Genomic DNA, 27,981 nt, shown 5'->3' with positions numbered 1-27,981 from the left:
AAACATTTGTGCTGAAGTGAGCTGTGGTGCTCGTCCCTATACTGCCATTGCAAATTAGTTTTATTTATTTTTAATGTAGGCGTAGCACCATGCACCATTTTAGGCTGCCAGATCCTATTCCTGTCGGGGCTATTGTGTGGATGGATAGAGCTGTAGGCAGTGGAGGGAGGAGGTGAGCGGAGCAGATAAGAGAGCAGGCTTATTGGCTGGCTACTGCTGCGTGTTGTGAAGCCTGTGTAGTTTTTTATCAGAAACCAGGAGGACCCTTTGTTTCTTTTTCTTTTTTTCAGCGCAAAAAACATAAACATCGCACCGAAAGGCTACCGAGAGGACGCGGTAGCATGAAACTCGTGGAGGGGAAGCGGCAAAAACAGGGCCCAAATCTGAAATTCACTGCAACCAGACCGCATTCATTGAGTCGGTAACCAGTGTCCAACATGGGGAAGGAGGTGAACGGCGTTTCGCGGAGCCGATTTGAGGTGAGTCCAAAATATTCACGCACTGACAGCCCTCGAAACACACGCAACGCGGCTGTAATAAACATTTGGATATGGGCCTGTGTGGTAACTGTCGCTGTAATTATTGTAAAAACTGCGCTTATGTTGTTGAGGCTCTTGGATGCAGCTTCCGCAGTCAATGTTTGGGATTAGGTCAAACGTCGTGTGTTTGCTTCAACAGCCTCAGAAGCGACCGCAGAGTTACTCGTTTTAAAGTGTACCAAACCCCCAGTTCGACGATGTTCATCATTGAAGCGAGGGGGTTTAAATGCCCCCCACAAAATCGCTGTCCTCGCTTCCCTTCTCTCTCTGGTCTGCGCCGTCAAAACAAAGACAATGAAGCTACATGGAGCACGAGGACAGCTCTTGGCGATATTCGTGTCATAGCTTGATGTGCGTTTTAGTCACGTTGACCATCTTTGTACCACATAAACGAGGCGAAATGGTCTTGATTTTTGCGTGAGCCTCCGTGGTGCCTGGTTAGCCCGATCGCTGTGCTTCCCCGTGGCCGCTGCGAATGAGGGGGCCTCGGGTCGCGACTGTTAGCTATTCGCACCCCTGCGTTAGCGCCGTATAATGAACAAATCAGGCCAAGTATTTCACTAACTATCCTTCTTTTGTAACACAAAGCGATGATGATGTGAGCATTCAGACATATACACCTCCTCTATTGTTCTTTGTCACTTATTATTAGGCTTCAACTTCATGCCACGCAAGCGGTTTATTATTGTTTTTGTTTTTTTTGTACTCATTCTGGAGAAAGTGTGCACTAAATTGGGATCGTGCGAGACGACCGGTGACATTGCCCCGTGCTGCCCGAGGACTTGGTGCTGTTTAATCCCCCGCAGCGTGGGATTTGTGTGTGGTTTTATTTATTTTTAACGGAGCAACAGCTGACGACTCTGGAGATCCAGGCCGCTACCTTCTGGCCCGACAGCTGCCGTGAGTGCGCGGATGCACCGGAAGTTCCTTCACAATAAAACACTCGATTCATTAGTGCAGATTGTTCATCATGGTTCCAGATTCTGAAAAACCCGGTGAAAGGCCACATAGTGTAGCAATCCGGTGAAAAACGACTCCGTATCAGTATTTCTTGACTATTTAATAGTGGCAACAGAACAAAAAGGGCCACTGTAGGCCGTGACCCACGCCAAAAGCAACACACACCTTCTTCCCCAAAAATGTCTCAACTCCTCAACTGTCACTTAACTGTCGCTCTCCAGCAACGCTGCCTCGCGTTGTCATAACAACCAGAATGTTTAACCACAACACAGGGTAAATTAACTTGAACAAACGAGAACATAAAACATGAGATCATTACAATATGTTAGGACTCATGAGAAGATACTACAGTTTGACATCTCTGCATTCAAAATCATGCACCTGAGGAATTTATTTATATATTATTTAAACCTGCAGAAAAAGTTCATCCTATGTCAATTTGAATTTAACTTGAGGGTTACATGGAGCTCCCAAGTCATAGTTTGGACACCCTTGAGTTACAGTATGTTAGTACTTCATGAATTATTTGAAGTATTTCATGAATTAAAGCAGTGAATGACTTGATCTGCTGTGGGAGAAACGTATTCTATTGTCTCCCAGTTTTTGGAAGGATAAATTATTCATTCATTGTTTTTGGAGCATCCGTTAAATGGCACAGATTTATAGCCTAGTCATGTACTGCCGTTGTTCTTAACCATTTTAGTCTTGCAGACCTCTTGGACCCTTTAGTGGGAGGTAGTTTACCTCAAAGGTGTGGTAGGGAAATTTGATTTAAACTATTATTTAATATTCCATAGAACAAGTTGTGTGTTAAAGTGCTTTCAAATTCAATTCATACATGTGGCTGTAAAATATTACAATTGAATTTGGTGCAGACTACAGTTGATTCTCTTATTGTGAAAAGTCCACCCGGATGTTGTTCCTGTTGCTTTGCCACTTGATGTGTTTTGCAGCAGCCCAGCTCTTAACAAAGAGTCTGGGCCGTTTAATATGTTTTGTCTCAAGTAAACAGTGTGTTATGTCATGTTTTTGTTTGAGACGCTTTTGCCGTTTAAGGACACTGTCTGCATCAGATGAATTAGTTTTGTGTCGGCTTTGCTCAGGTTGGATATATGGAGAACAGCTTTTAAATTCAGGATCTAAAATATTAGGCTTGTCTATCTCCATTTCCCCCATCTGGCTGCCTGTGTAAGGTATAAGTTGAGTTCAGCCAGCCTTTTACTGCATGTCGGCTGGCAGCTGCCTAATGGAGGGACATAATGCTCACATTCATCGCATCAGGTTCATTTTAGTTGCATCACAAAAAGAGACCGTTGACTGTGTACATCTGCCTCTTTACAGGCTGAACAGAAATCATTTGGCCAAAAGGTACTGCTCTGAATGCGGGGCTGTCACTGTTTATTTGCTCTGTTTTGTTGTACCATGATAATTCCATTGCCCCATTCCTCCAACATTTACATATCTCTGTTGGCAGGTGTCCCCTTGTTACAGGCAGCTGTGAGCTTGGGGGGCCACAGAAAGGAAATGTCAAGAGGATGATTTTGCATTTATGACTGTTATATAAGAAAAGAAAGAATACCAAAACATGTATGTCCAACCATGTTCACTTGTTGGTTCTCTGACTCTGTGCTGTTGTTAGTTTTGTTCATATATGCACAGATTCTTGCCATAATCAAGGCATATTCTCGAGCTGCACAAAACACTTTCCCAGGAGCACACCAGGGTTTGTTTCTCCAAGTGGGCCAAACAAGAAAAGCATGAACACAGCCATAACTGGGTGTGTTCAGCACCATCCTGGAAAAGGATGTGTGTCTTTCCCTGTCTCACTACTTTTTTCCATTTGGGGACTGAAATTCTCCATGAATCAATGATAGTTTTTCAACGACTGACGCAGATCTTGTAGACATCTGCGTCGATTGAGAGAATCCATCAATCAGTGTGCCTGTGATCACTACAGACTTTATGTCAGCATTACATCATGAATCTATAAAAGCCAAATATCCTTCTGACTTTTTGGGTTGTGGCGGCCAAGCATTCATAGCGACGTTGCATTTTGATCTTTCGATGTCAGCTCTTCCTATCTTTGTGAAGCAGAATTCACTAAGCTTTGGATTGTTACTACTGATGGTGTGTTGATGTAATAGAAATTCTGTTGTATTTATTTACGAAAATATCTGAACTCCCTTTGGAACTGGCAATTATTTGTATGACATTTCTTACTGTGTGACGAAATGTGTTTGTATTTGCATAGTAGTGCAAATAATGGCCTGCGTATTACTTGTTGCTTTGGTCCCAGATGTTTGCTTCTTGTAAATAACATGTGCCTTCCTTCTTTTTTTTTTATTTGCACACTCAAAGCCTCCACACAAACCCTCGATTACTTTTTCCCAAATAGATGTATTGCTCCAAATCTTAAGGCACAAAAAGGATTGGCCCAGATGTTCACAGGCCTTGTTTGCTGTGACTGAAACGATGTTCCCAATTGCAATTTATAATCCAGGAGAGGAAGATTTTCCAAAATTGACTATGGCAATGCATTCCTTCGTCTGTGAGGGGTGTTATCAACGTCTGACTTGTATTTAGTTTTTGTTTTTTGTAATTACAAGCTCCTGCAGACTGCAATTACCTTTTTATGTATATGTGGAAAGATTAATTGTAATCCAACAAGAAGGCAAACTGAATAAGCAAGTCTGTGTGCTCAATCACAAAGTAATGAATTATAGCTAAAGATAGACGACAATAAGCTCTGTATTATCAATCAATAGTCCACATTTCAGAGTGTTAGGGTTTTCATTAAACACTAGATGATTGACTGAATGAATGAACAAATGAATGATTGATTTTTTGTTTAAACCTTATTTATCCCCATGGGGAAATTCGTTCATCCTCACAGTGCTGGGTCAACCTGTAGGAGCAGTGGGCAGCCTGTGTAGGCAGGTGCCCAGGGACACATCTCCAGATGTGGAATCAGGCAAATGGTCAGAAACACCTGGCTGGAGGAAACCTAGTACCCGGAGGAAACCTACAAACATGGGGAGAACATGCAAACGTCACACAGAAAGGCCCCAAGTGCCAACCTGCCACTGATTTATTGATTGATAGATAAACCTTATTGTCTCCACTGGGAAATTTGTCTTTCATTTAAGTTATGGTGTACTTTATTCCTGTAGGGCCTTTTTGTGACCCAATAGCTGCATGGGTGATTAGCATGGCGCCTTTATTTTCCATCATGGCCGCCTCTACAATGTTCCAAGATCTTGTGGTTTTCTGGTGAGCAAACATACCAGAAACTCGAAAAACATTTGGTCCCGGAGCATCAGGACCACTGTGACGGAAAGTAAAGGTGCCATGCTAATCACTCATACAACCGCTGGGTCACTGAAAGTCAAATACTATAATATATGTGTTTTATTTCACATAAAAAGTTTCATAATGCACCTTTAATATTACTTCTGCTGTTTCCCTCGGTGATGGCCAGTACTTGACATTGACTCCATTACAACAGCTAAGATTTTATGGCCAGGTTGTCCTTGTGTCGGGTTAGTGAATGTATCAAAGTCTCTCGGGAGCCATTTGAAACCACTCCATTTCTTACTACCAGTGCTAACATTATGGTCTTTATCGTTTCAGATGTTCACAAACAGCGATGAAGCTGTCATCAACAAGAAGCTGCCCAAGGAGCTGCTGCTACGGTCAGTGAATTATTTAATACATGACACAAATGAACACAGTGGCCATTAGTATCAAACCCAGCATTAACCTTTTTAGCAAATTGAATCACATTAATTAATTTGACCTCATGGCTTCCCCTCCATGTTCATCACCTCTCATTGGCTCTCCACTGTTGATAAAGATACTGACCACTGCAGACTGGGAATACCCCACAGGAGCTGTTTTTGAAGACGCCCCCACTGGTCACAAACTAATCTGAGGGATGCTGGTTTGATTCTCCACTGTTCTGCTGCACTTACGAAATATGAACTTGTACATTGCCAGACTAAGAAAAGTTGCCACCTGGATTTCACTATTATGATCAGAGGTCGCTGCAGTTGGTCATATCTAGGTTCAGCAATACCGTGTGCCCAAAGAATTAATACCTGAACTTCCTGAATGACCAGGTTATTCCATCAATTAATTTATTTTTCCCTGATGGCACGGGCGTATATTTCAAGATGACCATGCTTGGAATATACACATTTGGGCTTTTCCACCAAGCTGGTGCTGGTGCTGGTGCTGGTGCTGGTGCTGGTGCTGGTGCTGGTGCTGGTGCTGGTGCTGGTGCTGGTGCTGGTGCTGGTGCTGGTGCTGGATCCAGCTGCAAAACTGGTTATTTCGCTTTCCACTGAAAAAATGCTGGCTCTTGGTTCCAAGAACTGGTGTGGCTGGGAACCAGTTAAAAGCTGGACCAAGAAACGAGCACCAGTGTTGTCAGCGGCTAGGGGTGTAGCTTTTCTCTTCCTGCAAACAAGCAAACATTAGTTGTTTGTTAGTTAGTGCTAACTTCCCAAAAAGGGAGAAATGGAGAAGCCAAAACAGTCTCTGTGGAGGAAACTCACTGTTTTGCTTTATGCTCTTGAGCTACAGCTAAAACAAGTAGTAGTTAGAAAGAAGAGATCGAAATGTTAACGGCTGCTGTGACAGGAGCATAAACTTATTTTTGTGTATTTTATAATCAGAAATGGCTGTAGTAAAATGTTACTATCCATGTTTTATGTGACAGTTGACTTGACCCAAAGCGTTGCTATGGCAATAGGCACAATGCCAGCTCTCGTTTTGGTGGAAAACAAGTCAGTACAGAACCAAACCCAGCACCAGCACCAGCTCTGAACCAGCACCTTGGTGGAAAAGGTCGTAAAAGAGTGGTTCAAGGAGACATCGTTTTCACACATGGATTGACCTCAACAGAGTCCAGACTAGGGTTGTCACGGTAATTACTATATTGATTATTGGATGGGGGGCACTGGGAATTATTTCAAATTAAGAGAAGAAGGTAAACAGAGTAGTACTTAATTTAGTTTCAAAGGAAAGTCAATTTCAATGATGTTTACTTTATTTTAACACTGTAGGTTGTATTTCATCGTGGTTTATGTTTTTTGTGGGACACGTTAAGATTAATTACTTTTCAAACAAAGCTTTACTGTCATTTTAAAGCTTTAGAATTAGTTTCCATGGCGTTAAAATGTCTTCAATAATATCGTTTATCGCGATATTTTCATAGCTCAATATATCGAACTTCAAATTCTGTTATCGTGACAGACCTAGTCCAGAGTGTCATTGAATTTCTGTATTAAAATCGAATTCAATTCACAGTACATGTTTTAAACCTGTCCAGGAGCATGAACATTTGAGGGAAGAATGAACACTTTTACAGGTTTTAAAAGACAGGTTGAGCAAGCTTATAAACAAAACACCTCATGCAAGAAGATGGAATTATTTGATTTTGCAATTATAGTGAATGAAAAACCTGCCAGTGGACATAATTAAATGTCAAATCAGTTTACCCATACTGTATTCCTGGTGTGTTTATGGTTTGTACCGCTTAAGCCCCGTCTCCTGACCCCACATGTTATACAAGCACAATTATCCCTGCGTCAACCAGCCACCTGCCATCAACTGCAGCTTACTTAGCCATTACCAAACATAACGGCTAAACCAACCTCCCCACCAACCTCCTGCCAGAATACAAATATGCCTCTTATTTATACCCCCCACTGTACTAAAAGTGTAATTGAAAACACACGCTTGAGGTTATAAAGCATTTAAATTGATTTCCAACAAAACCCCTCAAGAACCACTGAGTAAACAGAAAATAAAGGCCATAATTCATGTCTCGGGCCCGACCGCGGCTGCTCAGGCTCCGTCAGATGCTGTACTAAATTTGTGAAGCTGGCAGCCTGTAATGAGAGTCACTGCATCGTCGCCAGTATATTTTCTACTGCACTGTGGGCTATTGCAGCAGACTTTAGTTATTTGTGTGAATTTTTAGTCGGCAAAAAATAAAGTAGAAGTTTGAAGACTATAACTAAACCTCGAGATATGTTCAGGACAAATAGAAACAAGGTATAAGCATTAGGGAAACACAACATTTTTCCACTCCTTTTAGCCATTATCTGGTGGAATATGAACTTATTTGCCACACATAAATAAAGTCAAGTGTAAATCGGGTCCATATGGATATTTTCTCACAGCAGATTGTTCAGTAGAAGTGAAAAAACGGCAGTCGTAGCCAGTGCTAGCTAACCGTTAGCATTAGCACGATGCTAACAGGTAGCATCAAGTTAGCATTCTCCTTTTATGTATTTATGGGCTGTTGAACCACTTTGCTCCTCTCCATGTCTTTGTATCTTTATTTAGTAGAAAACTATATTAATAATTCAGCGTTTGTTAAAGTAGTTTTTGAATAATTAGAGAAAGTTTAGATTTTTCTCCAAATTGTTTTCCCCTTAACTGTTTTCAAACATGACCATATATGGGCAATTCCAGGGATGCCGTCTGTATATGGATTATATTGTGGCTTGCCCATTAATAAAAACTAGTGGTGGGACTCGATAAAAACATTTTTCGCATTTTAAGCATAATTTTTGTAGGGGTTGTATGTAGCGTTGTCACAATAATTACTATATCGACTTATCGTTCAATAAATAACGGATAAACTATATGTTTTTGGGCGCGATATTTATCGTCTGTACATTTATTAGCATTTCGCCCTTACTTTTTCTTGTAAGACTTTTGATTTCTAACTGAAGCAAATTGAGTTACATTATATATGATGATGCACTTTTAGAACAAAGGTTTACTGTCATTTTTATGCCTGAGAGTTGACCGTATCCAGTATCATAAATATCGTTTATCGCGATGCTTGACCTGCCTCAATATATCGAACTTCAAATTCGTTATCGTGACAGACCTAGTGGTATGTATTGTTAGAGGTATAGATGCTTTTTTGTATTTTCCTTATTTTCGTTGAGATGTGAGGCCTGTGTGATCATTTGAAAGAGAGACACAGTTTGATTTACTCTGGAGAAGGATCTTTTTCAATAAGTTTATGTCGGTTTAAGTGTGTAAATAGTTGAAAAGTTTGACAGTAAATTTGTTTTTGCTTTCCCTAAGCAACGTTTGCAGGATAAAGGAAACTGAGAAAGTGCCTCTAAAGTAAAGTGCAATTGTTATTGATTCATATTTCTAATCACATTAAACCTTATGTAATTAGTTGATCTGAATTAATCGAAAAAAGTCCCGGCCCAAATAAAAACACGAATGCTTAAAGGTGCATTATGCAACTTTTTATGCTAAAAAAAAGAGTTGATCTTCGTGTATATTTGACCTCGTAGTGACCCAGCAGAAGAATGAGTGGGCAGCGTGGCACCTTTACTTTTCATCACAGGGGTCTCTACAATGCTCCAGGATCAATTGTTTTGTAGGTTTTCTGGTGAGAGGGTCCATCAGCAGTGAAAACCTTCCAAACAATTGTTTCTGGAACGTCCACTGTGATGGAAAGTAAAGGGGCCATGCTAACCCACTCGTACGGCTGCTGGGTCACTACGAAGTAAAACATGTTTCCACATAAAAAAGTTGCATAATGCACCTTTAACTTCTTATCTTCTGCAGTTAAGTCTGCATACACAAGTGCAGCTATATTCTACTGCTTAAAGAGCAACTAAAGACCAAACTCCACCCTCATTTGCATTTTGTAATTGCCACAGAAGTGGGTCGGCTCGGCGGACCGTGGGGGGAAGCGAGTGGGCGTTTCTCAGTGCTACAAGAAACCGCCTTGAACAGCTTCAGATAAACATAGAAAATTCTCACACCGCGCGGCCGAGTCGCTGGCATCTCCATGGTAACGCTAAGTACTAATGACAAGCGCACCTGATGCTTTGTGAATACAGAAAACCTACACTTCTGCTACCTCCTTCACTGGGTTTGATCAGGGAAGGATCCGCTTATCAGATTGCCGTGTGTTCATGATGTGAGCCTCCACTTTTCTACAAACTTCCCCCCAAAGAAAATCACAATTCCATAAGCTTTTTGGCCATGAGGGGGCAGCATATAGACGGTTTTAGCCATATCAGTGCAAAATATACTTGTTTACACTAAAATTACAAAAAATGTAGCAAGTGGGAGCAGCAGATAATACTCAAACATCATCTGTTCATCAGCAGAAAAAAGTTGGTTTGGCCTTTAGTTGCTCTTTAAAGAGACTAGACACAAGTTGGTCATTTTGTGCTCACTACTGCCACCTCAGGTCTTACGCGTAACTGCAGTCTCTATATTAAGCTCGGGCATGACGGCACTTCGGAGGATTTTAGAGGCAGTTGTGGTGAATAGGGCTCATTCTACACATTAGGACATGGCTGGAACATTTAGGGTGAGGAAAATACTCAGTTGTAACATTTTTGAACTTCGTGTAGTCCCTTTTAAGGCTGATGTACATGTGACGGAAAACTGTTCTGTCATCAGCGTTGCAGGTTGAATTTGTTTAATTTCTCTTCATCCCCTTTCTCCCTGAACTGAAAAAAACATTTGCATAATAAAAAGACCGTGAAGTGCCTCAGCAAATAAATAAAATGAATTATGATTGTTTCACACCATGAATATTAAATTTAAGACAGTCAATGGCGCACTGTAATGGCAGTTTTTATTACAGGGCAGATGTTTAATGTGACGCTAAGTTAATAGTTAATGAGCATCTATTGAATTAAACTGTTGCTTTTGTGTCAACTTTGTCATTTGTTCCACAGGAAATGCCTATCTGTTCATGGTGGTTTATGGGACTTAATATTTATTGCAAACAAACAAGTAGCAGGAAGCACAATTATCTTTGCAAGCGATAAAATATCCTGTCTCCGAGGGGTCTTATGATGCACAGTCAAATTCATCATGCCTTTTTAACAGACGGGTTTTCCCTCACACATGGCTTCGAACCAACATTCCTATTCTTTTAAAGAGGATAAACGGTGAAGTAGCGCGTTTGGGCAAGGACAATATTAGTCAGTTTGCTCACACCACCGTGCCGAGAGGGGAAGAAGTCACTGTCAGGGCTGTTGTATGAAAAGTGTCTAAAATGTCACTTTTTGTTTTGTCTTTCTGCAGAATCTTTTCCTTTCTGGACGTGGTGACGCTGTGCCGCTGCGCTCAGGTCTCCAGGGTGAGTTTGTCCATCACTCTCTGTCCTCGAAAAACACAAGGGCTCTCTTTGACATTTAGAGTTGTTTGGTTGAAGTGGATTTTTTCGGAAAGAAATGTCCAACAGTTTTATAAAAGAAAAGAAATTGGGCAAGAAAGGTTGTGCACTGTTGTTGTCCCTACATGACGACTTTAAAGGAACAGGCCACCTGAGATTAGACGAGTTGATACGTACCTGTCTGGTCTTTGTGGGTACTCGTGGAAGAGCGTGGTAGTTTCTAACTTCACCCCCGTTTGGAGCTATAGGAATACATGGGGAGAGGCTAAATGCTAACGACATCTTTAGTTGTATTGCGTGACTGAGCACACGCACAAAGACTAGACAGGTACGCATCAACTCGTCAAAGCTCAGGCAAGAACATATCTCAGTATGTAAAATAGTGGCATCGTAAACATTAATATGACGCAAATTAGCATCTTGATCATTTTTTCGCAGACTTCTAACCGCTACCACCTAAGAAAGATATGCATTGATATTTTCCAGGTCTAAACCAGGTCAATCAATGCCAAAGTCCAACTAAGTCCTTCCTCATAGGACCTTACAAGTACCACCGAGATAAAGATAAACTCAGACTCGGTCCAAAAAGGGTCTAAAATAGACTTTGATGTAGACATGGTTTACACCCAGTAAAGCCTAGTCCAATCAGAGGCGGGTAGTACTCAGTTACATTTACTCAAGCACATACTTGAGAAACTTTTTGGAGAAATTGTACTTTTTAGAATAGTTTTATCATTTTTACTTCTACTCAAAAAAAATTGTAATGAAGAATTTGTCTCTTACTTGAGTTAAAATAGTTGTTACTTTTTCCACTGTGAGTTAATATTTTAGTGGCAAATGCTTCACATTGATCTATAATGATGGATGTAGATCATCTCGAGCACCTTTGTTCTGTAGGATTATTTTGTTTTTCGGTATTTACTGCCATTTTCTTTGAATTTTGGGGGAAAAGTCATGATTTAAACACGATTTTATGTTTTGTTTCACACAATTTATGTCTTCATTGATAATAAATCAGACTTTTTCACTCAAACAGTCATAGAACTCAAGTTACATTCAAGTACTTTTTTTACTTTTACTCAAGTAAATATTTGGCCACTACTTTTTACTTGTATTTGAGTACAATTATTTCACAGTAACATTAACTCTTACTTATTTTGGCTACTCCACCCACCAAATTTCAAAGAATCTCATGAATAATGAATTACATGTAATGTTTTAAAACCATTACATAACAAAGGCTAAGCCTAAAGGAGGAAGAAAAAAGATAAAAAGAAAGTCACGACCTGCAGACTGAAGACAGTTTGCCTGGCCTGCCAAACTGCATGCTTTTTCAAAGACATGTTCTTCAGAAAAGAGGAGCGTCTGGCTGGCCAGGCAACATATTTGTACCACTTTTGCCACCTACAATGAAATCCTCATAATTGTTTCCCTTAAGTTGTTTTAATATTGATTCTGACACTTTCCAAAATATTCAGGAACATTCATTGTCACCTTGAAGTAAACCATTTTGTTCCAATTCAAAGTAACTGCCTTCTGTTTTATCATTATGGTCAATTGTCTCGGTCTCTTTGATTAACCAGTCACGACCTCAGCCTAGAGCAGGGGTGTCAAACTCATTTTGGGTAGTGGGCCAAAATTCAGCTCCCACGGCGGGCCGCGGGCCATCTACAATAGAGATATTTTTCCCAATAAATGAATAATAATAAGCTGTGATTTGGACAAAGCCCAACTTGACTGTATCTATCTGTCCATTTACCACGTGGCTATATAATGTGTTGTTCATATCCTAAGCTCTCAGTGCCTTCTTCTGGACACATGTGGAACTCTTTCCTTTTTTTTAATTTAATGCCCCCTAGTGGCATTCTGGTTATTCTTTAAAAATTCATAAGTCCGCACAGGAATGGGCTAGAGACATACACCTACATACTCTGGAATTTATGCTCGGGGCTGGATTAAATCATCTCGCCGGCTGGATAAGGCCCGCAGGCCGTATGTTTGACACCCCTGGCTAGAGTGATTTGTACACTTGGGCACTACAAGTAAACATAACCTTTAGGATTATTAAAATTAATTAATTAATTAATTAAATCAATTAACTTGCTTTCTCTTCTATTCTCAGTCCTGGAACGTTTTGGCCTTAGATGGAAGTAACTGGCAGCGAATCGACCTCTTTGACTTCCAGAGAGACATTGAAGTAAGAAAAGATTGAACTCCCTATGAATCCAAACATATTGTTCTGATTCATTGTAATTACTGCTGGCATATTGTCTCTATACTGATCAAGAATACGTTGAACTTTGGCCCAGTTTGTTTTAGATATAGGATGCATTAACCATCGCCCATAAAAGCCCGATCAATGAATTATGAATTGTTTTTTTCGTAAGGACCATAGCAGACGATCTAATTAGTTTTTCTGACAGGGCCGTGTGGTGGAGAACATCTCAAAGCGATGCGGGGGGTTCCTGCGGAAGTTGAGCCTGCGGGGGTGCCTCGGCGTGGGGGACAGCGCCCTGAGGTGAGGACGTCTGAAGAGGGAGAGGAGAGAAAAACCATAATAGTTTATATACATATGACACACGCGATTGCAATAATCCAAACAAACGGAATTGAAATGTCTTGCATAACCATCACATGAGAGCAATGGTGTCCCGATAATGCTGTGGCTAATATCCGTGGCCTTAACACTAATCAGATTTGTTTCGCTCTTGTCGATATAAAACGATGGCTCGAAATGGAATCCCCACAGCCATTTTCTGTTTTGTAATACCTGCATTCTTTCCCATCTGCCTTGTCCTGCTTCCATATGCCTCGCATTACCCAGCGTCTTTGGGACAGAGAGATGAACAAATTATGGTGATAATCAGTTTAGTGTGTGCTGTTATGTTTCTACAGTTCTCTATTGGATTACATTTTTGACTCTGAGAATGGGAAATACATGCTTCCTTGGAAAAATGAAATTCCGTGCAGGGCTCCAGACGTCCTTAAATCCCCATTAAAAAACAGAGCAATAGATGATTTAATGTGTTAATCCGGTCATTCGGTGTTATGAATGTATCATTTCTCAAGTTTCGATGAGTTTATTGACGTAGAAAATTGATTTGTGTGTCTTACATTATTGACTTCACTCTTTTAACAGTGTCAATGCTCAGTCAGGCTAGAGGTTATTTTGAGTCAAAATGGGAACTAAAAGTGATGATTCTGTGTCAGAACTAAAAACGTTCCCTGCTGACCTTTTTACTTTTGAAAAGAATAAACAGGAAAAAATCTCTTGCATGCCTACTTGCAACACGAGTGGTCCTTTTGTTTAATGCAACGTTTCGGGCAGTGGCCACTCTACGTTTGGCCTCTATGTGCCGTTTCTTACTCTCAGGTTCTTAATCTCAGTGGGACTTTGCTGCAGGTAAAAACAAATGAACTTGTATGTAAGTGCTTTATTGTCATAGTAGCTGCTCTCTGTCTCCTCTGAAATGGATGAATGAAATTCATGATATGAAATTACAATTACAGGAATTTTACAGGACTCTTAACCCTCAATCACACCTTTAAAAAAAGTTATGCTGTGGGCCCTTCGACACAAAATGTGCTTGAAACTTTAGAGAGCTATAACACAATTGATATTTTCAAAACTTTATTTTGAACGTCTGACTTTCCCCTTTTTGGACATATACATTTATTTTAAAACATCATATTTTTTCTATGTTTGGAAAGAGGAGCGTCAGACCTTCAAAATGAGAATAAAAAGTTACAAAAAATATCAAGCTTTCGTTATTTTATGGCTTTCTAAAGTTTGTGTTGAAGCACCCTTATGTTTTATGTTTACTGAAAGGATTCCCAATTAGCGCAGCCAAACTGTAGCTCTTCTTCCTGGGGTCCCTTAACATGAGTATTTTTATTATGAGTGTTAACAATTGGATACAAATCCAAATGACATAACATTATTCACCCAGAAATACACTCCCTGGGAAAACTCTTCAAAATAAAACTCCAAAAGCACAAAAATGTGCCTGGGTGTGATAGAAGGTTAACGTTTATTTATTAGGCTGGGACAGTGCATGTTAATGAGACACACGCGTAAACACGCCTCGCTGGATTGTAGCCGTGGGCTAATTTCAATCTGTTGTCCCCCGCTATCACGCAGTCATTCTGGCCTATTGTACATGTTTTAGAGACATTGTCACAGTGTTGATTTACCTGTTGAATATTGTAATTTAGTGAAGTAACAACACAGACGCCAGTCCTTATTGTTATAGGATTGAAACAAGGAAACAATAAATAACTCTCTCTCTTTTTCTTTCTGTAGGACATTTGCCCAAAACTGCAAGAACATTGAGCTGCTCAGTTTGAATGGCTGCACCAAGATCACCGACAGGTACGAACTATGATTATCTAATGCAGGATCCATGTTCAAAATGTATTTGAAGTAGCAAATATTAATCATAGTAAAGCAGTGAAAAAGTCGATTTTGTTTTAGTGCCATTTTTATGTTCAATAAAGTTACAATGTGGAATTCTCCGTCTGTGTCACAGAGGTTAGAACTTGGTCTTTCTTGTGGCCCATTGTTTAGTTTTATTTGGTTGAACGACAATGGTTATGGAAATAACGCCTCTTTGCGTGTCCATAAGGAAGTGAAATAATAAACATTGCAAACATAAAACAAAGGAAAGCTCCAATATATTGTGTTAACTATGTTCTGACACACTGATTTGCTTTTTACAATGTTTTCCTGTGTGTTTTCCCTTCTGCAGCACGTGTAACAGTCTGAGTAAGTTCTGCCCCAAACTGAAGCACCTGGACCTCTCCTCGTGTACCTCAATAACCAACCTGTCGCTCAAAGCTCTCAGGTACGAAACAGTCAGCGTTTAAAAGCAGTGCCCAATGCTCAACTTTGGGATAAAGAACGTGCTCTTTCTTCTGGTCAGTGAGGGCTGTCCCAACCTGGAGCAGCTGAACATCTCGTGGTGTGATCAGGTGACCAAGGACGGCATCCAGGCCTTGGTCCGGTCTTGTCCCGGGCTAAAGGGACTCTTCCTCAAAGGGTGCACACAGGTATGATATGGGGGCAGCTCATTTTTTGTCTAGTTTCATTTTTATTTATACTTAAAAAACCCTGTTGTTGACGTAAAGACTTTAAAGGAGACATATCATGCAAAATCTACTTTATTTCAGCTTTAAACCATGTTTTAAAGTTGTCCTCCATTATTAAAGCCCATAATCCAACATTATATTGCTCCTGAGACGTTCTGTGCTGTAAGTGTGTTGATCAAGCTGTGCTGAAGCTGTAAACCTCATCACAAATCGAACATGAAAGTTATTTTTTTACTTTACTTTACTTTAAATTATTCTCACAGGTGCCTGCAGGATTAGCCCCAGTCAAAGTCTTCACCAGCTCTAGCGCCTGTATTTCATTGCTACTATTTCATTCTTACAGAGACATTATTTCAAATGAAACCTAAAATACCCAATGCTGAGGGTAGGGCTGCTCGATTTAAAGAAAAAATAATGATCATGATTATTTTAGTAATAATTTAAATCACAATTATTTGTTGCCTTAAAAAAAAAATATTATTCTTTTTTTAAATAAAAAAAAAACAATGCAAAATATTTTCTTTGGACAGTTAAAAAGTCCAAATTATATTACACATTCTACCATTTCTAAACTAATCCTGCATTTGAGAGATCACACCAGCCCCCTGAGATGTCATACCTGCCCCCTGCTGGCCAGCCCTCACACCTGCCCAAGCAAACCAAGCTGCGCGGCCTGATGACATCATCACACAGCGCTGTTTGTTTATGTCGGACCAAAGCATTTGCCATTAGACCGTGAAATGCGAAGAGAAATAAAACAATCATCACAGCTGCATGAAATAATACAAGTTTGCTTTGAGCTGCGTTTGTGAGATCTGCACCAGAAGAAGAGTTTTAGACATTTCTGCAACAACCAGCCCTGGGCAAAGGACACGGAGGCTTCTAAACTTCGGTTAACCTTTCAGCAAAATGTCAGCACTTATCAGTAGCTACGTATAAAAATTATTATTATTATATTATTATTTCCTTGACAAATCCAACAGCTCATCACTATGTGTAGGTAATTCAGCCACGCAAACCGCACAGGACGGACTTTCTGCACTTTGATTGGACAAGCAGGAAGGCATCCTTAATAATTTCGATTAAATGCACAGCCCTATGCTGAGGCACCCAAAATATGCTTTGTAAGTCTTATCTTAAGCCCCATATGCAGGATGTATCCACTTCAAATGATCAAATGCACATTTTGAGAGTAGAAATTGTAATTACAGTTTTTCATCATAATCTGTCTGCAAAACATTCTGAAGTGCTTGTTTGCTGTTGTTATCCATGCCAACTTCCTCTTATTTACTACAAACAGAGTTGGGACATCACTTCCTTTGCTGTACAGGGGATATGTCTAAACAGGCGCTGCCGCTCTACATCAACAAACAACAAGCAACGTGTTTTACTGAGGATAATTACTGTGTCAAATCTGTTACAGCTCGAAGATGAGGCTTTGAAACACATCGGCGCTCACTGTCCAGAATTGGTCACTCTCAACTTGCAGACATGCTCGGTAAGTGTAGTCCATAAACTGCAGTAAAAGCGCGGGGTTGTAAACTTTTACTAACGTCATGTTGTGAGCAGCAGATCACAGACGAAGGCCTCATCACCATTTGTCGAGGCTGCCACCGGCTGCAGTCGCTGTGCGTTTCGGGTTGCGCCAACATCACAGACGCCATTCTGCACGCCTTGGGACAGAACTGCCCCCGCCTCAGGTACAACTCTGCCCCGGGGAAGGCCAAGGAAAGTCAAATAACTGGGGAAATGGAATTGTTAAGAGTTTTTGGACTACTTTTTTTACACTGGGCTTGACTTGATTTTATTTTCATTCTTATTTATTTCAGTCATGTTGGTCATCCATACTAGGACAAAATGTTCATCCTCTTTTACAAAATAGAAAATTGTAGTAAGTATATGTATATTAAGGCTGAAGCTGTTGTTTGCATCATTATACTCTGTGGTCGCCTCTGCTCTCCACAACGCTGCCGTGTGCTGGGCCCCGAGCAGCACAGAGCGGGACAAGAACAGACTGAACAAGCTGGTCAGGAGGGCCAGCTCCGTCCTGGGCTGCCCCCTGGACTCTGTGGAGGAGGTGAGGGACAGGAGGGTGTTAGCCAAGCTCACCTCCATCATGGACAACACCTCCCACCCACTGCACGGGACTGTAGAAGAGCTGAGCAGCTCTCTCAGTGGCAGACTGAGACACCCTCAGTGCAGGACGGAGCGCTACCGCAAAGCCTTCATCCCCACTGCTGTCAGACTGTACAATAAGACTGTAAAGTAACATGTGCAATAATCTCTCTGTATCAGCTGCACTTTATTAACTCTTCTTCTTGAACACGGACTGTAACAAGTGAATTTCTCCTTTGTGAGATCAATAAAGGTTTATCTTATCTTATCTTATCTTATACTGTGGCCTGTTAAGAATTTCTCAATATTTAAAGAGACTAGATGCAAGTTGGCCATTTTATACTCAATACTGCCACCTCAGGTCATATGTGTAACTGCACCTTCTATATTAAGCTCGTGCATGACAGAAGTAACACCTTTTTGAGTGACAGGGCAGGATTTTAGGGGCAGTTGTGGTGAACCGGTCTGGGCTCATTCTACACATTAGGACATTGCTGGAACATGAAGGGGGAGGAAAATACATAATTTTAACATTTTTAAACTTCGTATAGTCCCATTTAACTTCCATCTGAACCAAGCACACTTTCCCCAGTTTGACTTTACCCAAATCTATAGAAGCTTCTTGAGAAAAGCATCAAAATAACGACAAACAAGGATGAAAACGCAACAAAAATGCGACCAAAAACCCCCCATGAAAAGCGGCAAAGAAGTGAGGAAAAAAAACAAAGCAGCAACAAAAGAGCGACAAAAACGTGCCAGAAAAGCAACAATAACACGGCAAAAAAGTGACATAAAAAGAGGCAAAAACACGACAAAAACGCTTCAAAAATGTGACCAAAACGAGACAAAGTTTTTTCAGTTTTCTTTCAAATGAGGCATCACACTGTTGCTCTCCAAGTCAAGAAGCTTTTTAGTTTTGGGTAAATCTGAGCTGGAGACAATGGAGTAAGAGGTTTAAGTAGATCTATAAACCATCACCAAACATGATGTGAGCAGCTCTGTCCTTCAATTCGTTAGCATGACATGAGCAAAAAATGATTGCTGAAATAACCATTGAAACATTGATCATTTCTTCTGCAGCCACAAGGGTGTGCTCTTCAGGAAATTACTGAAATTGAGCAAGGATTGTGGCGATCTTTGCTCAATTTAGACATTTAAAGTTTAAAGTTTGAAAATGTTAGAAATCAATGAAGAGTAGGTATTATACATTTTAGCTTCTTAACATTTGTTTTAGTCTGGTTTCCTCGCAGCCTGTCCCTGTAAGTGACTCTGGACTTGTGTAACCGTGTCCTTTTTTTCCCCTTGTTTCAGAATATTAGAAGTCGCCCGCTGCTCTCAGCTTACGGATGTCGGCTTCACTACATTAGCGCGGGTGAGTGTGTGTGCCCTGGTTTTCTCACCAGAGACTGCAAAGGCAACTTGAGATTCGTGGTTTTGTTCGCTACGAGCTGGAAAAGCGGCAGGATTTGTGAATGGAGAACAGAAATGTATAGAAATGAGTGAGAAAGAGGTCAACACTGAAAGGGTATTACTTGCAACCATAAAGACACGTTCATCAATTACTTTTTCACTTGTCGACTTGTGTACTAAATAAGGATAGTAACACATTGAAAAGACTACACAAGACAGCACAATGTCAGTCTTGCATACAGTGGGAGGAAAATGTATGTGAACTATTTAGAATTTCTCACATTTCTGTCTAAATTGGTCATAAAATGTGGTCTGATCTTCATCAAAATCATAAGAATGGATAAACAGTGTCTGCTTAAACTAATAGCACCCAAACAATTACATGTTATCATATTTTTAATGGCCATGGCATGTTAACATTCACAGGACAGGGAGGAAAAAGTAAGTGAACCCAGGAATCTCGCAGCAAGATTCCTGGGTTTTAACATTTTTTTTGACTCTGTATAGTCCCTTTTAAGCAGACACTGTTTACTTTTGCTTATGATTTTGATGTAGATCAGACCACATTTTATGACCAATTTAGGCAGAAATGTGAGAAATTCCAAAGCATTCGCATATACTTTCCTCCCACTGAATCTATCATTTGTGGCAGTGGTTCTCAAAGGGGGGTACATTGAAAATATATCTATTTTCTAAGGAAATTTACATTTGTTTGCTTTATTATAAAACTTTAAACCCGTATTTAATCTACAGTCATTGTTAGATGTTGCTTGTAATGTAATTTTAGCTGTAAAATATTGTACAATTCTTTTGAACAGAGTAAATATATTATTATTAGGGGGGCCCCGAGAGATTTTTGGATCTATAAGGGAGCCGCGATGTCCCAGACTTTGGGAATAGCTGATTTATGACGTTTATTGAAGTATGAACTCTTTGACATGCATTGATTTAGCTGCTTCTGCAAAGTAAACATCATGATCTGCACTGACCATGATCCTTTGCTTCATTTCAATGTAGCAATTGCAAATTTGAAGCTAGGTTTGACTGTATATTTTGTTCCAAAGGTAATTAATAATGCTGTCCTGTAAACATGCTGCATTTTTTCATCTTTTTGTTGCAGAATTGCCATGAACTGGAGAAGATGGATTTAGAAGAATGTGTTCAGGTAACTTTGCAGTCCAGCTGTGTATCACTGTATTATTGGCTAAAGGTTTAAACGGTTCATTTAAATCAATTTCTTTTATGCCGCTTTCTTCCCCAGATCACAGACGGGACACTTATCCAGCTGTCGATTCACTGCCCTCGTTTGCAAGTCTTGGTAAGTGTTAAGTGTAGGTAAAGTGCTAGTTTTGTAGGTCATGAGATTGTGTGCCTGTGCATGCTCTTCTCATGCCTGTGTAGGTTTCCTCTGGGTGCTCTGGTTTCCCTTCCACCACACAAAGAGGCTCTAAAATCTCAGTGATCGTATGCTGGGTGGATGAAGGTCGAAGTTCAAGCAATTGACAGTTTCTCTATAGATTTACAGTTACAAAGACAGGATTCCAGATTAAGGTTTTTGTCAATGCTGATGTACAGTATACATACAGATATACAGTACTTTGAATTCACCACTGCAGTAATGTATTCTTCAGGCAAGACATTGTAGGTGAATAAGGGGAAAAAAATAAATTTAGAAATATCACATGGAAACTTCTGATGCAGATTGCTGACATAAATAAGATATGGACAGTTCTATGTGTGTTGCAGGTAGTTCAGAGATAAACCACAATTTTTGGACTATTAAGCATATCTTAATGTAAGCACCAACTATATTCCAAAAGAAAGAAAAGTAGCAGTTTATAATCTGGAAATTATTATTGGTTTAAAGTTTTCACCACAAGTAGATTGAAATAAAAAATGGATTTTGCTCATAAAAAAACAAAAAAAAAGCCACAAAAAAATCTACACAACTTATATATAGTTTACAGAATTGGTCCAGAAACAATAATAGGTCAATTTAGACAAAATTTTCAGATAAAACCTTAATAATTCTAACCTCTTAACTAAACATTTGCACGTTTTTGATGCTCTTTTGCAACTCTTTTTTTGTTTTTTAATCGTGTTGCTTTTTTTGCTCGTTTTCGACGCTGTTTTGGTGCTTTTTTCAAGGAGCTTTTAGATTTGGGTAAAGCCAAACTGGAGAAAATGTGCTTGGTTCAGGTGGAGGTTAAGGGGCTCAGTGGATGATATGTTTTTGACATGTTGCCACATTTTTAGAACAATGCCGTTTGAGAAATGGCCTTTGAATCTACAATTTCCACATAAATCTATGGAGAAATGTTGAATCTGCTTTTTTGTTTTGTTTTCAGGGGAAAGTTGATATGCTAATAAAGCAAACTGGCCTAAAAAGACACTTCAAGCATTATTTACACTTTTCCTTTTCTTCTCCTCAGAGTCTGTCTCACTGTGAGCTCATAACAGACGACGGTATCCGGCACTTGGGGAGCGGGCCCTGCGCTCACGACCGCTTGGAGGTGATCGAGCTCGATAACTGTCCGCTGATCACAGACGCTTCACTGGAGCACCTAAAGACCTGCCACAGTCTGGACCGCATTGAGCTGTACGACTGCCAGCAAATCACCCGCGCAGGCATCAAGAGGCTACGGGTGAGTGGAGCAGGGGGGGGGAAGCGGGCGAGGGACTGAATAAGGTATGACTAAAGTGGGACTAAGCCAGGGCTGAACAAGCGCTAGGTGAGCTGTTGGAGCTGCTTATTGGCTGTTTCTCAATTGCGAGGATCCGTCCTCCGTTTGGCCACTTCGTTGACGTCCTCGGTGGTGGCTCCTCCAAAACGGAGTGTCCTCTCACCGCCGCCTTTGAGCTCAAATGGAACGGCCTCCGGGGCGAGCGGCTGGGTCATGTCACGTGTCAAATCATATAATGAAATGTGAATCAATGCTTACAAAAATAACTGTTTTATGAATAACAGAGGCCAGGAAACTGTTTATATATTGGTTTTGATTGGATGTCTTACTAGTTTGAACATTTTGGCCTGAATAAAATAATAACATTTCTGCAAGGATTTGTAAGAAATTCAATTCAAATATTAAATATATTTAGCAGGTCCAGTTTATCGGTCATAGCTACAATTGCAGACTTACGTAAACAACCATAGGCCTATTTTCTCAATAAGGCCTATTTATGAGGCCTTTCATTAACTTTATATAAACCTCTTTTTTACATCTTTACTTGCCTACAACACTTCTACCAATGATTTTATTATTACAATAATTTGTTTGCACAAATGTGGAACAAAACTTTTAAAAGTAAATAATATAGCTTTGCGAGAAAAGAAAAAAAAAACTATGTTGCAGTGCATCATGGGTAATTTCAGCTCTCTAAGGCAGCGGAGGATCCACAGGTGTACCCTTCGTGAATGAGCCCAAATGAGCCAAACGGAGGAGTCGAGCTGCGAGGGGGCGAGTGGTCCAGGTGAAATGGAACACCACTTGGCGGCGCTGTGATGACGTGAATTACGTGCAAAGCGGTCGAGACGCCGAGGATCCTGGCAATTGAGAAACAGCCATTGTTGTACAGCTGTGACTTTTGTGAATCAAAGACACTAAGACTGTGAAGTTAAAGGCTTTTTACTTGATTTTTTTTTTTTTGCACAGCAGTTGGGGAAATAAAATTAGCTTTGTCCTCCTGTCCTTCAATATATTCAATTGAATACAGCAAATCTTCAATGAAGGTCATGTTGAGTCTTCTTCTGTACTCTGTAGTTGAAGTGTCCAATGTTTTGCCTCTCATCTAAAAGGCTTCGTCAGCACACAGCTCATGGGGTTAACCAAGCAACTGAGCCGCTGTTCTCCTGTCCAGACCTGGCACTGTATGAACAAACTCGGTGAATTAAGCGCTCTTATGAGATGGCACGCTCATTTTTACGCTCTGATGCGATGATAATCTGATATTATTTGGCTAAATTAGAGTCCAGACTGTGAGGTTTAAGCATATTGACGGCTTGAACACTCGTGCTTGCCCGGTGCCGTTCCCCCATATTTGCCTATAAACTTGTCCCTGTAAATAATTTGGATGCTACTAAGATGTTAGGAAAGTCACGAATGAGTTTGGACTACAACTACTATTTTAATTCCGTGGAAATTGACAATCAAAAAATCAGGTATAGGGCCCCCTAAATGTGAAGTCAATGAAAATTCACATTGTGAATTGTGGAGTGGACCAAACAACATGTCCCCCTCACAATGAATGGTTCCGACGCCCATGATTGTACGGATGAACTTTAGTGTGAATGTGTGTCTGGTAGTGGTTGTAAAGTCCATTGGAACAGAATGGCTGCCACTGTTCCAAAAACAAAACAAAAAAACCAAGAAGAAAATAAATGTTTATTCCTCAGCTCCTTTTGCTATTTGATGTTGTATTTGAGGATTCAGAGGAAATGCATAATTCGCACCTGTTGCTGAAGTCAACACTGAGTCACAGACGGACTGTATCCGCCTGTGAGAGGTGGGATTAGTCATTGTTTGTTTGTTTACACTCGGCAGCAAACACATTCGACCTCGGACACATTTTTTTAAAGAGAAGCGCTCTGCTATTTGGCACTAAAGTTGAAGTTTGTTAGCTTAAATAAATGTTAATGGGTCTGAATAAAACATGACCAACTTCCGCAAATGGGTGTATTCAAATCATTATATTACTACCAATAAACTATACATAAACTATATATCTTTTGCAAGTCCTTTCTCACCATCAGTAAATCACCTAAAGGTGTTGAAACATTTGTCATTTCAAGTCAAGTCAAAAGATCTGTTTTCTGATCTGGCCTTTATGTAACTTTGTTGTGAGTGACTCGTCCTCCCACTGAGCCTCTGAATCACCGTGTTATAAAACGGCTCTGAGCTGAAGGTGAGAGGGATGTTCGCTCTGATGACTGGTGCCTCATTAGCCCGGGGTTTCAAACATGTTTGTCATCAGTAAATAAAACACACAGTTTTACATTTGAAGTGATCTGTATCAATTGCTGTTCAAACGGGATGTGAGTCAACTTAACCCTCCATCAATAATGTAGCTAAATGGGAGTTTGCTTCACCCCTTAGCCCCCGCCTCATCTGAGCGCATTTTCTCCAGTTTGGCTTTACCCAGATCTAAAATAATTGAAAAAAAATCAAAAAAATCAAAATTGCTATCAAAACAAGGATGAAAAGGCAACAAAAACGTGACAAGAAAGTGATTAAAAAGTGACGGAAACACGATGAAAAATTGCTGGAAAAAAAAAAAAGGCACAAAAATGTGAAAGTGACAAAAAAGCAACGAAAACACAATAAAAAAGCAACGATTAAAAGCAATAACATGGCAACAAAAAAAGCCACAAAAAGTGACACAAATGAGACGAAAACACGATGAAAAAGCAATGAAGTAAAAGCTAGAAAAGGCAAGAAAAAAATGACACAAACAAATGTGTCGCGACAACGTGGCAAAAAAGTTAGGATCACTTTTGTAGGTCTTAACTTTCAAATGAGGCGTTACAGTGTTGCTCTCCGGTCGAGAAGCTTTTTAGATCTGGGTAGAGTCGAACCGGAGAAAATGTGCTCGGTTCAGGCGAGGTTTTAAAGCTGCATTATGAAACTTTTATGCAAAACAAATAATAACTTCATATTTGTGTGTAATTTACCTTTTTTGTGCTCCAGGATCAATTTGTTTTCTGGTTAAAGAACTAATTAACTTGTTTACCTTAATAAATCCTTTTCGTAGTCCCTCTGGAGGTAATGCAAGTGTTAATGGGATGATTGGGGGGTCTTTCATCTCCTCCTGGTGTCTCTGGCCAGAAAACAACCCTTGCAACTTTCCCTGCTCCGACCCGCAGCCCCAATACACACTAATAGAATCACAAAGAAGAAGCTAAAAGGCTAACGGACAAAGCTAACTGCGGGCTAGAGCTACTTAAACAGTATTTTACAGCCAAGTTTGAGTGGACAAAAAAGATCTCCATTGTGTAACTGGATGTACAATATCCCTCTCTCCCTTTGTCTTCTCTGTCAACGTAGTATTTACTCTCACGGACAATTTATGAGTAAAACAACACGACATGCTACGACACCTGCAGTGGTGCTTATGGCCTCTAGGGGCACGAGTTACTTAGTTCTGCTTTAAAGTGGCCTCTGTTATAGAAAGTGGCGGCGCTATACTGGATCACTTAAAGGTTAACAACGCACTAAGGGAAAACTTCCACAATGCAGCTTCTACAATTATTAGAATGCACTCTTGTGAACACCAGCAGAGTTACTGGTATTAATCAAATGGAAGGGTTAAGAGAATATTTGTTGTTCTTGTCGGACACAAGTCACCCAAAGCACTTCACAAGGGGCATATCATTCACAATCAGTCGTTGTATGTAGCCACAGCTGCCCTTGAGGGAGTCAGCTGCACCAGTGAACCTTTCAACCACTCACTCGTACATCACTGACACAGGCTGGTATTCCCTCACGGGCTTCTATCCTGTTACTGTCCTCCTGCTCAGCTTCAGAGATCTGACAAGACGAGGACAAACACAAATGTTCAGTGGAATCGGCATAAAGAGTTCACAAATACTTTATTGTCCATTGATTGGGAATGTGTCTTAGGTTCACAAAACAGCTGTAGTTTAACCTCTTAACCCCTACGTGAACCGAGCGCGTTTACTCTAATGTAGAAAGCTTCTTTACGGGAGAGCAACAGTGTAATGTGTCATTTGAAAGACTTACAAAAGTGATATAAAAGTGTAACTTTGGTGCTACATTGTCAGCGCGTTTTTTGTCACATTTTTGAAGCGTTTTTGCTGCTGCTTTCATCTTTTTTTTTTTCCTTTTTTTTTTTTCCTTTTTCATTTATTTTTCTCGTTTTTGTGCCATTTTTTTGCTTTTCTGGCATGTTTTTTTTTGTTGCTCTTATGTCGCTTTTTGTTCCATTTTTGTCAAATTTTTAGGCTATTTTTTATAGCTTTTGTGTTGTGTTTTTGCCACATTTTTGCCGCTCTTTTGTTGCTTTTTTTGTCTTTTTGTTGCTTGTTTGGGTTTTTGTTACTTTGTCACTTTTTTGTGGCTTTTTTGTTGCCTTTTCATCGCTTTTTTCATCGCTTTAATTCATCGCTTTAATTCATTGCGTTTTCATCTCCTTTTTGTCACTTTTTTGTTGTGTGTCCCCCCCCCCCCCCCCAAAAAAAAAGTGACATGCCACAAACGCAACAATAAAGCAAAATAAATCGCCAGGTTTTTGTTGGGTTTTCGTCTAATTTTGGCACTTTTTCTCGCTTTTTTTCATCGCTCTTTTGTTGCTTTTTCATTGCTTTTTTTCAATGCTTTTTGTCTTGTTTTTGTTCCATTTTAGTCACATTTTTTGTCACTCCTTTGTTGCTTTTTTATCTTGTTTTTGTTACTTTGTCACTTTTTTGTTGACTTTTCATAGCTTTCCCATTGCTTTAATTCATTGCGTTTTCGTCTCAAGTCAGTTTTTTGTTGTGTTTTCGTCATGCCGAAAACATGACAGTAAAGAAAAAAAACAAAACAAAAAGTGCCACAATTTTTGTTGGGTTTTCGTCTAATTTTTGTCACCCTTTCTTGCTTTTTTGTTGCTTTTTCATCACTTTTTTTAATGCTTTTTTGTCTTGTTTTCGCCACGTTTTTTGTCACTTTTGACGATTTTTTCCCTGTGTTTTCATCCTCGTTTTTGTAGCTATTTTGACACTTCTGTTCAAGAAGATTTTCCAAACTGGACAAAATGTGCTCGGTCCTGGTGGGGGGGTAAGAGGTTAAATATGTGAACCTATTAGACCAGGCTCTCATTTCTCAGTTTTACATTTACTGTACAGTGCCGGACCAAAGCCACTGACCCCCCCCCCCCCCCCCCCCCCCCCCCCCCCCTTTCTGTGTGTTTGTTTTTTTGGTCAGGCAGTATTTCTTTCACCAAGTTGGGTGTATGAGCTCACTGGATCTGTCCTCTCTCTCTCCACACAGACTCATCTGCCCAACATCAAAGTGCACGCGTACTTCGCTCCGGTCACCCCCCCTCCCTCGGTGGGGGGCAGTCGTCAGAGGTTCTGCCGCTGCTGCGTCCTCCTATGATGAAACGCCCGAGCGACCCCGCGCTCCTTCACCCCTTCGGCCTGCGACCTTTTTGACCTTTCGACGCCCACAGCCTGGCCCGCACCCGGACTCCCTGAGAACACCGCACACCCTGCCCCGTCACCGAGCTTTCCCTTTCCCTTCTGGAGCTGCACAGAGAGGGAGAGAGAAAAAAAAAAACGTTTTACAGGGTCATGGGTGAATTTCCAAAAACATTCCCAAATCTAGCGTCCACACACACAAATCAAAGACAGGCAGGTGAATGGTATTGACCTGTTGCTCAGCTCCGATCCACTCTTTGGTTTAGACTTAAGTATTTTCCTCCCCCTACATGCTCCAACAATGTCCTAATGAGTAGAATGAGCCCAGACCTGTTCACCACAACTGCCTCTAAAATCCTGCACTGTTACTCAAAAAGGTGTTAATTTGGGTCTGAAGTGCCGTCATGCACGAGCTTAATATGGAAGCTGCAGTTATACGTATGACCTGAGGTGGCAGTAGTGAGTATAAAATAGCTAACTTGCTTTTAGCCCCTTTAAGGCTGCTTTGCACTTTGATAAATACATGTTAAATGAGGGCAGTTAACATATAGACA

The 27,981-nt window shown here is 40.4% G+C and overlaps 1 protein-coding gene across 1 annotated transcript; it reads left to right on the top strand.

Moving 5' to 3' along the window:
* Nucleotides 1-76: 76 nt before the first annotated feature.
* fbxl20 (F-box and leucine-rich repeat protein 20) lies at nucleotides 77-27,680 on the top strand. Its single transcript, XM_079564511.1, has 15 exons — nucleotides 77-479; nucleotides 5,130-5,191; nucleotides 10,590-10,644; nucleotides 12,803-12,877; nucleotides 13,104-13,198; nucleotides 14,984-15,052; nucleotides 15,429-15,524; nucleotides 15,603-15,729; nucleotides 17,192-17,266; nucleotides 17,338-17,468; nucleotides 19,195-19,255; nucleotides 20,414-20,458; nucleotides 20,555-20,611; nucleotides 21,726-21,938; nucleotides 27,279-27,680. Exons 1-15 carry the CDS (start codon nucleotides 438-440, stop codon nucleotides 27,384-27,386), a joined length of 1,311 nt encoding a protein of 436 aa, XP_079420637.1. The 5' UTR covers nucleotides 77-437; the 3' UTR covers nucleotides 27,387-27,680.
* The last annotated feature ends 301 nt before the right edge of the window (nucleotides 27,681-27,981 follow it).

The sequence above is a fragment of the Gobius niger genome, assembly GCF_951799975.1.
Source record: "Gobius niger genome assembly, chromosome: 10".
In the NCBI taxonomy this organism is placed as follows: domain Eukaryota; kingdom Metazoa; phylum Chordata; class Actinopteri; order Gobiiformes; family Gobiidae; genus Gobius; species Gobius niger.
The sequence above is the reverse complement of the archived record's forward strand: the minus strand, read 5'-3'. Positions and strand labels throughout refer to the sequence as shown.

What these genes read in the sequence shown, in the direction of transcription:
- fbxl20 (XM_079564511.1), top strand. Translation starts at nt 438, where the DNA reads ATGGGGAAGGAGGTGAACGGCGTTTCGCGGAGCCGATTTGAG. An exon ending in GTGGGGGACAGCGCCCTGAG is followed by an intron (nt 13,199 to 14,983) that starts GTGAGGACGTCT and finishes TTCTTTCTGTAG; the next exon opens with GACATTTGCCCAAAACTGCA. An exon ending in ATTTAGAAGAATGTGTTCAG is followed by an intron (nt 20,459 to 20,554) that starts GTAACTTTGCAG and finishes TTTCTTCCCCAG; the next exon opens with ATCACAGACGGGACACTTAT.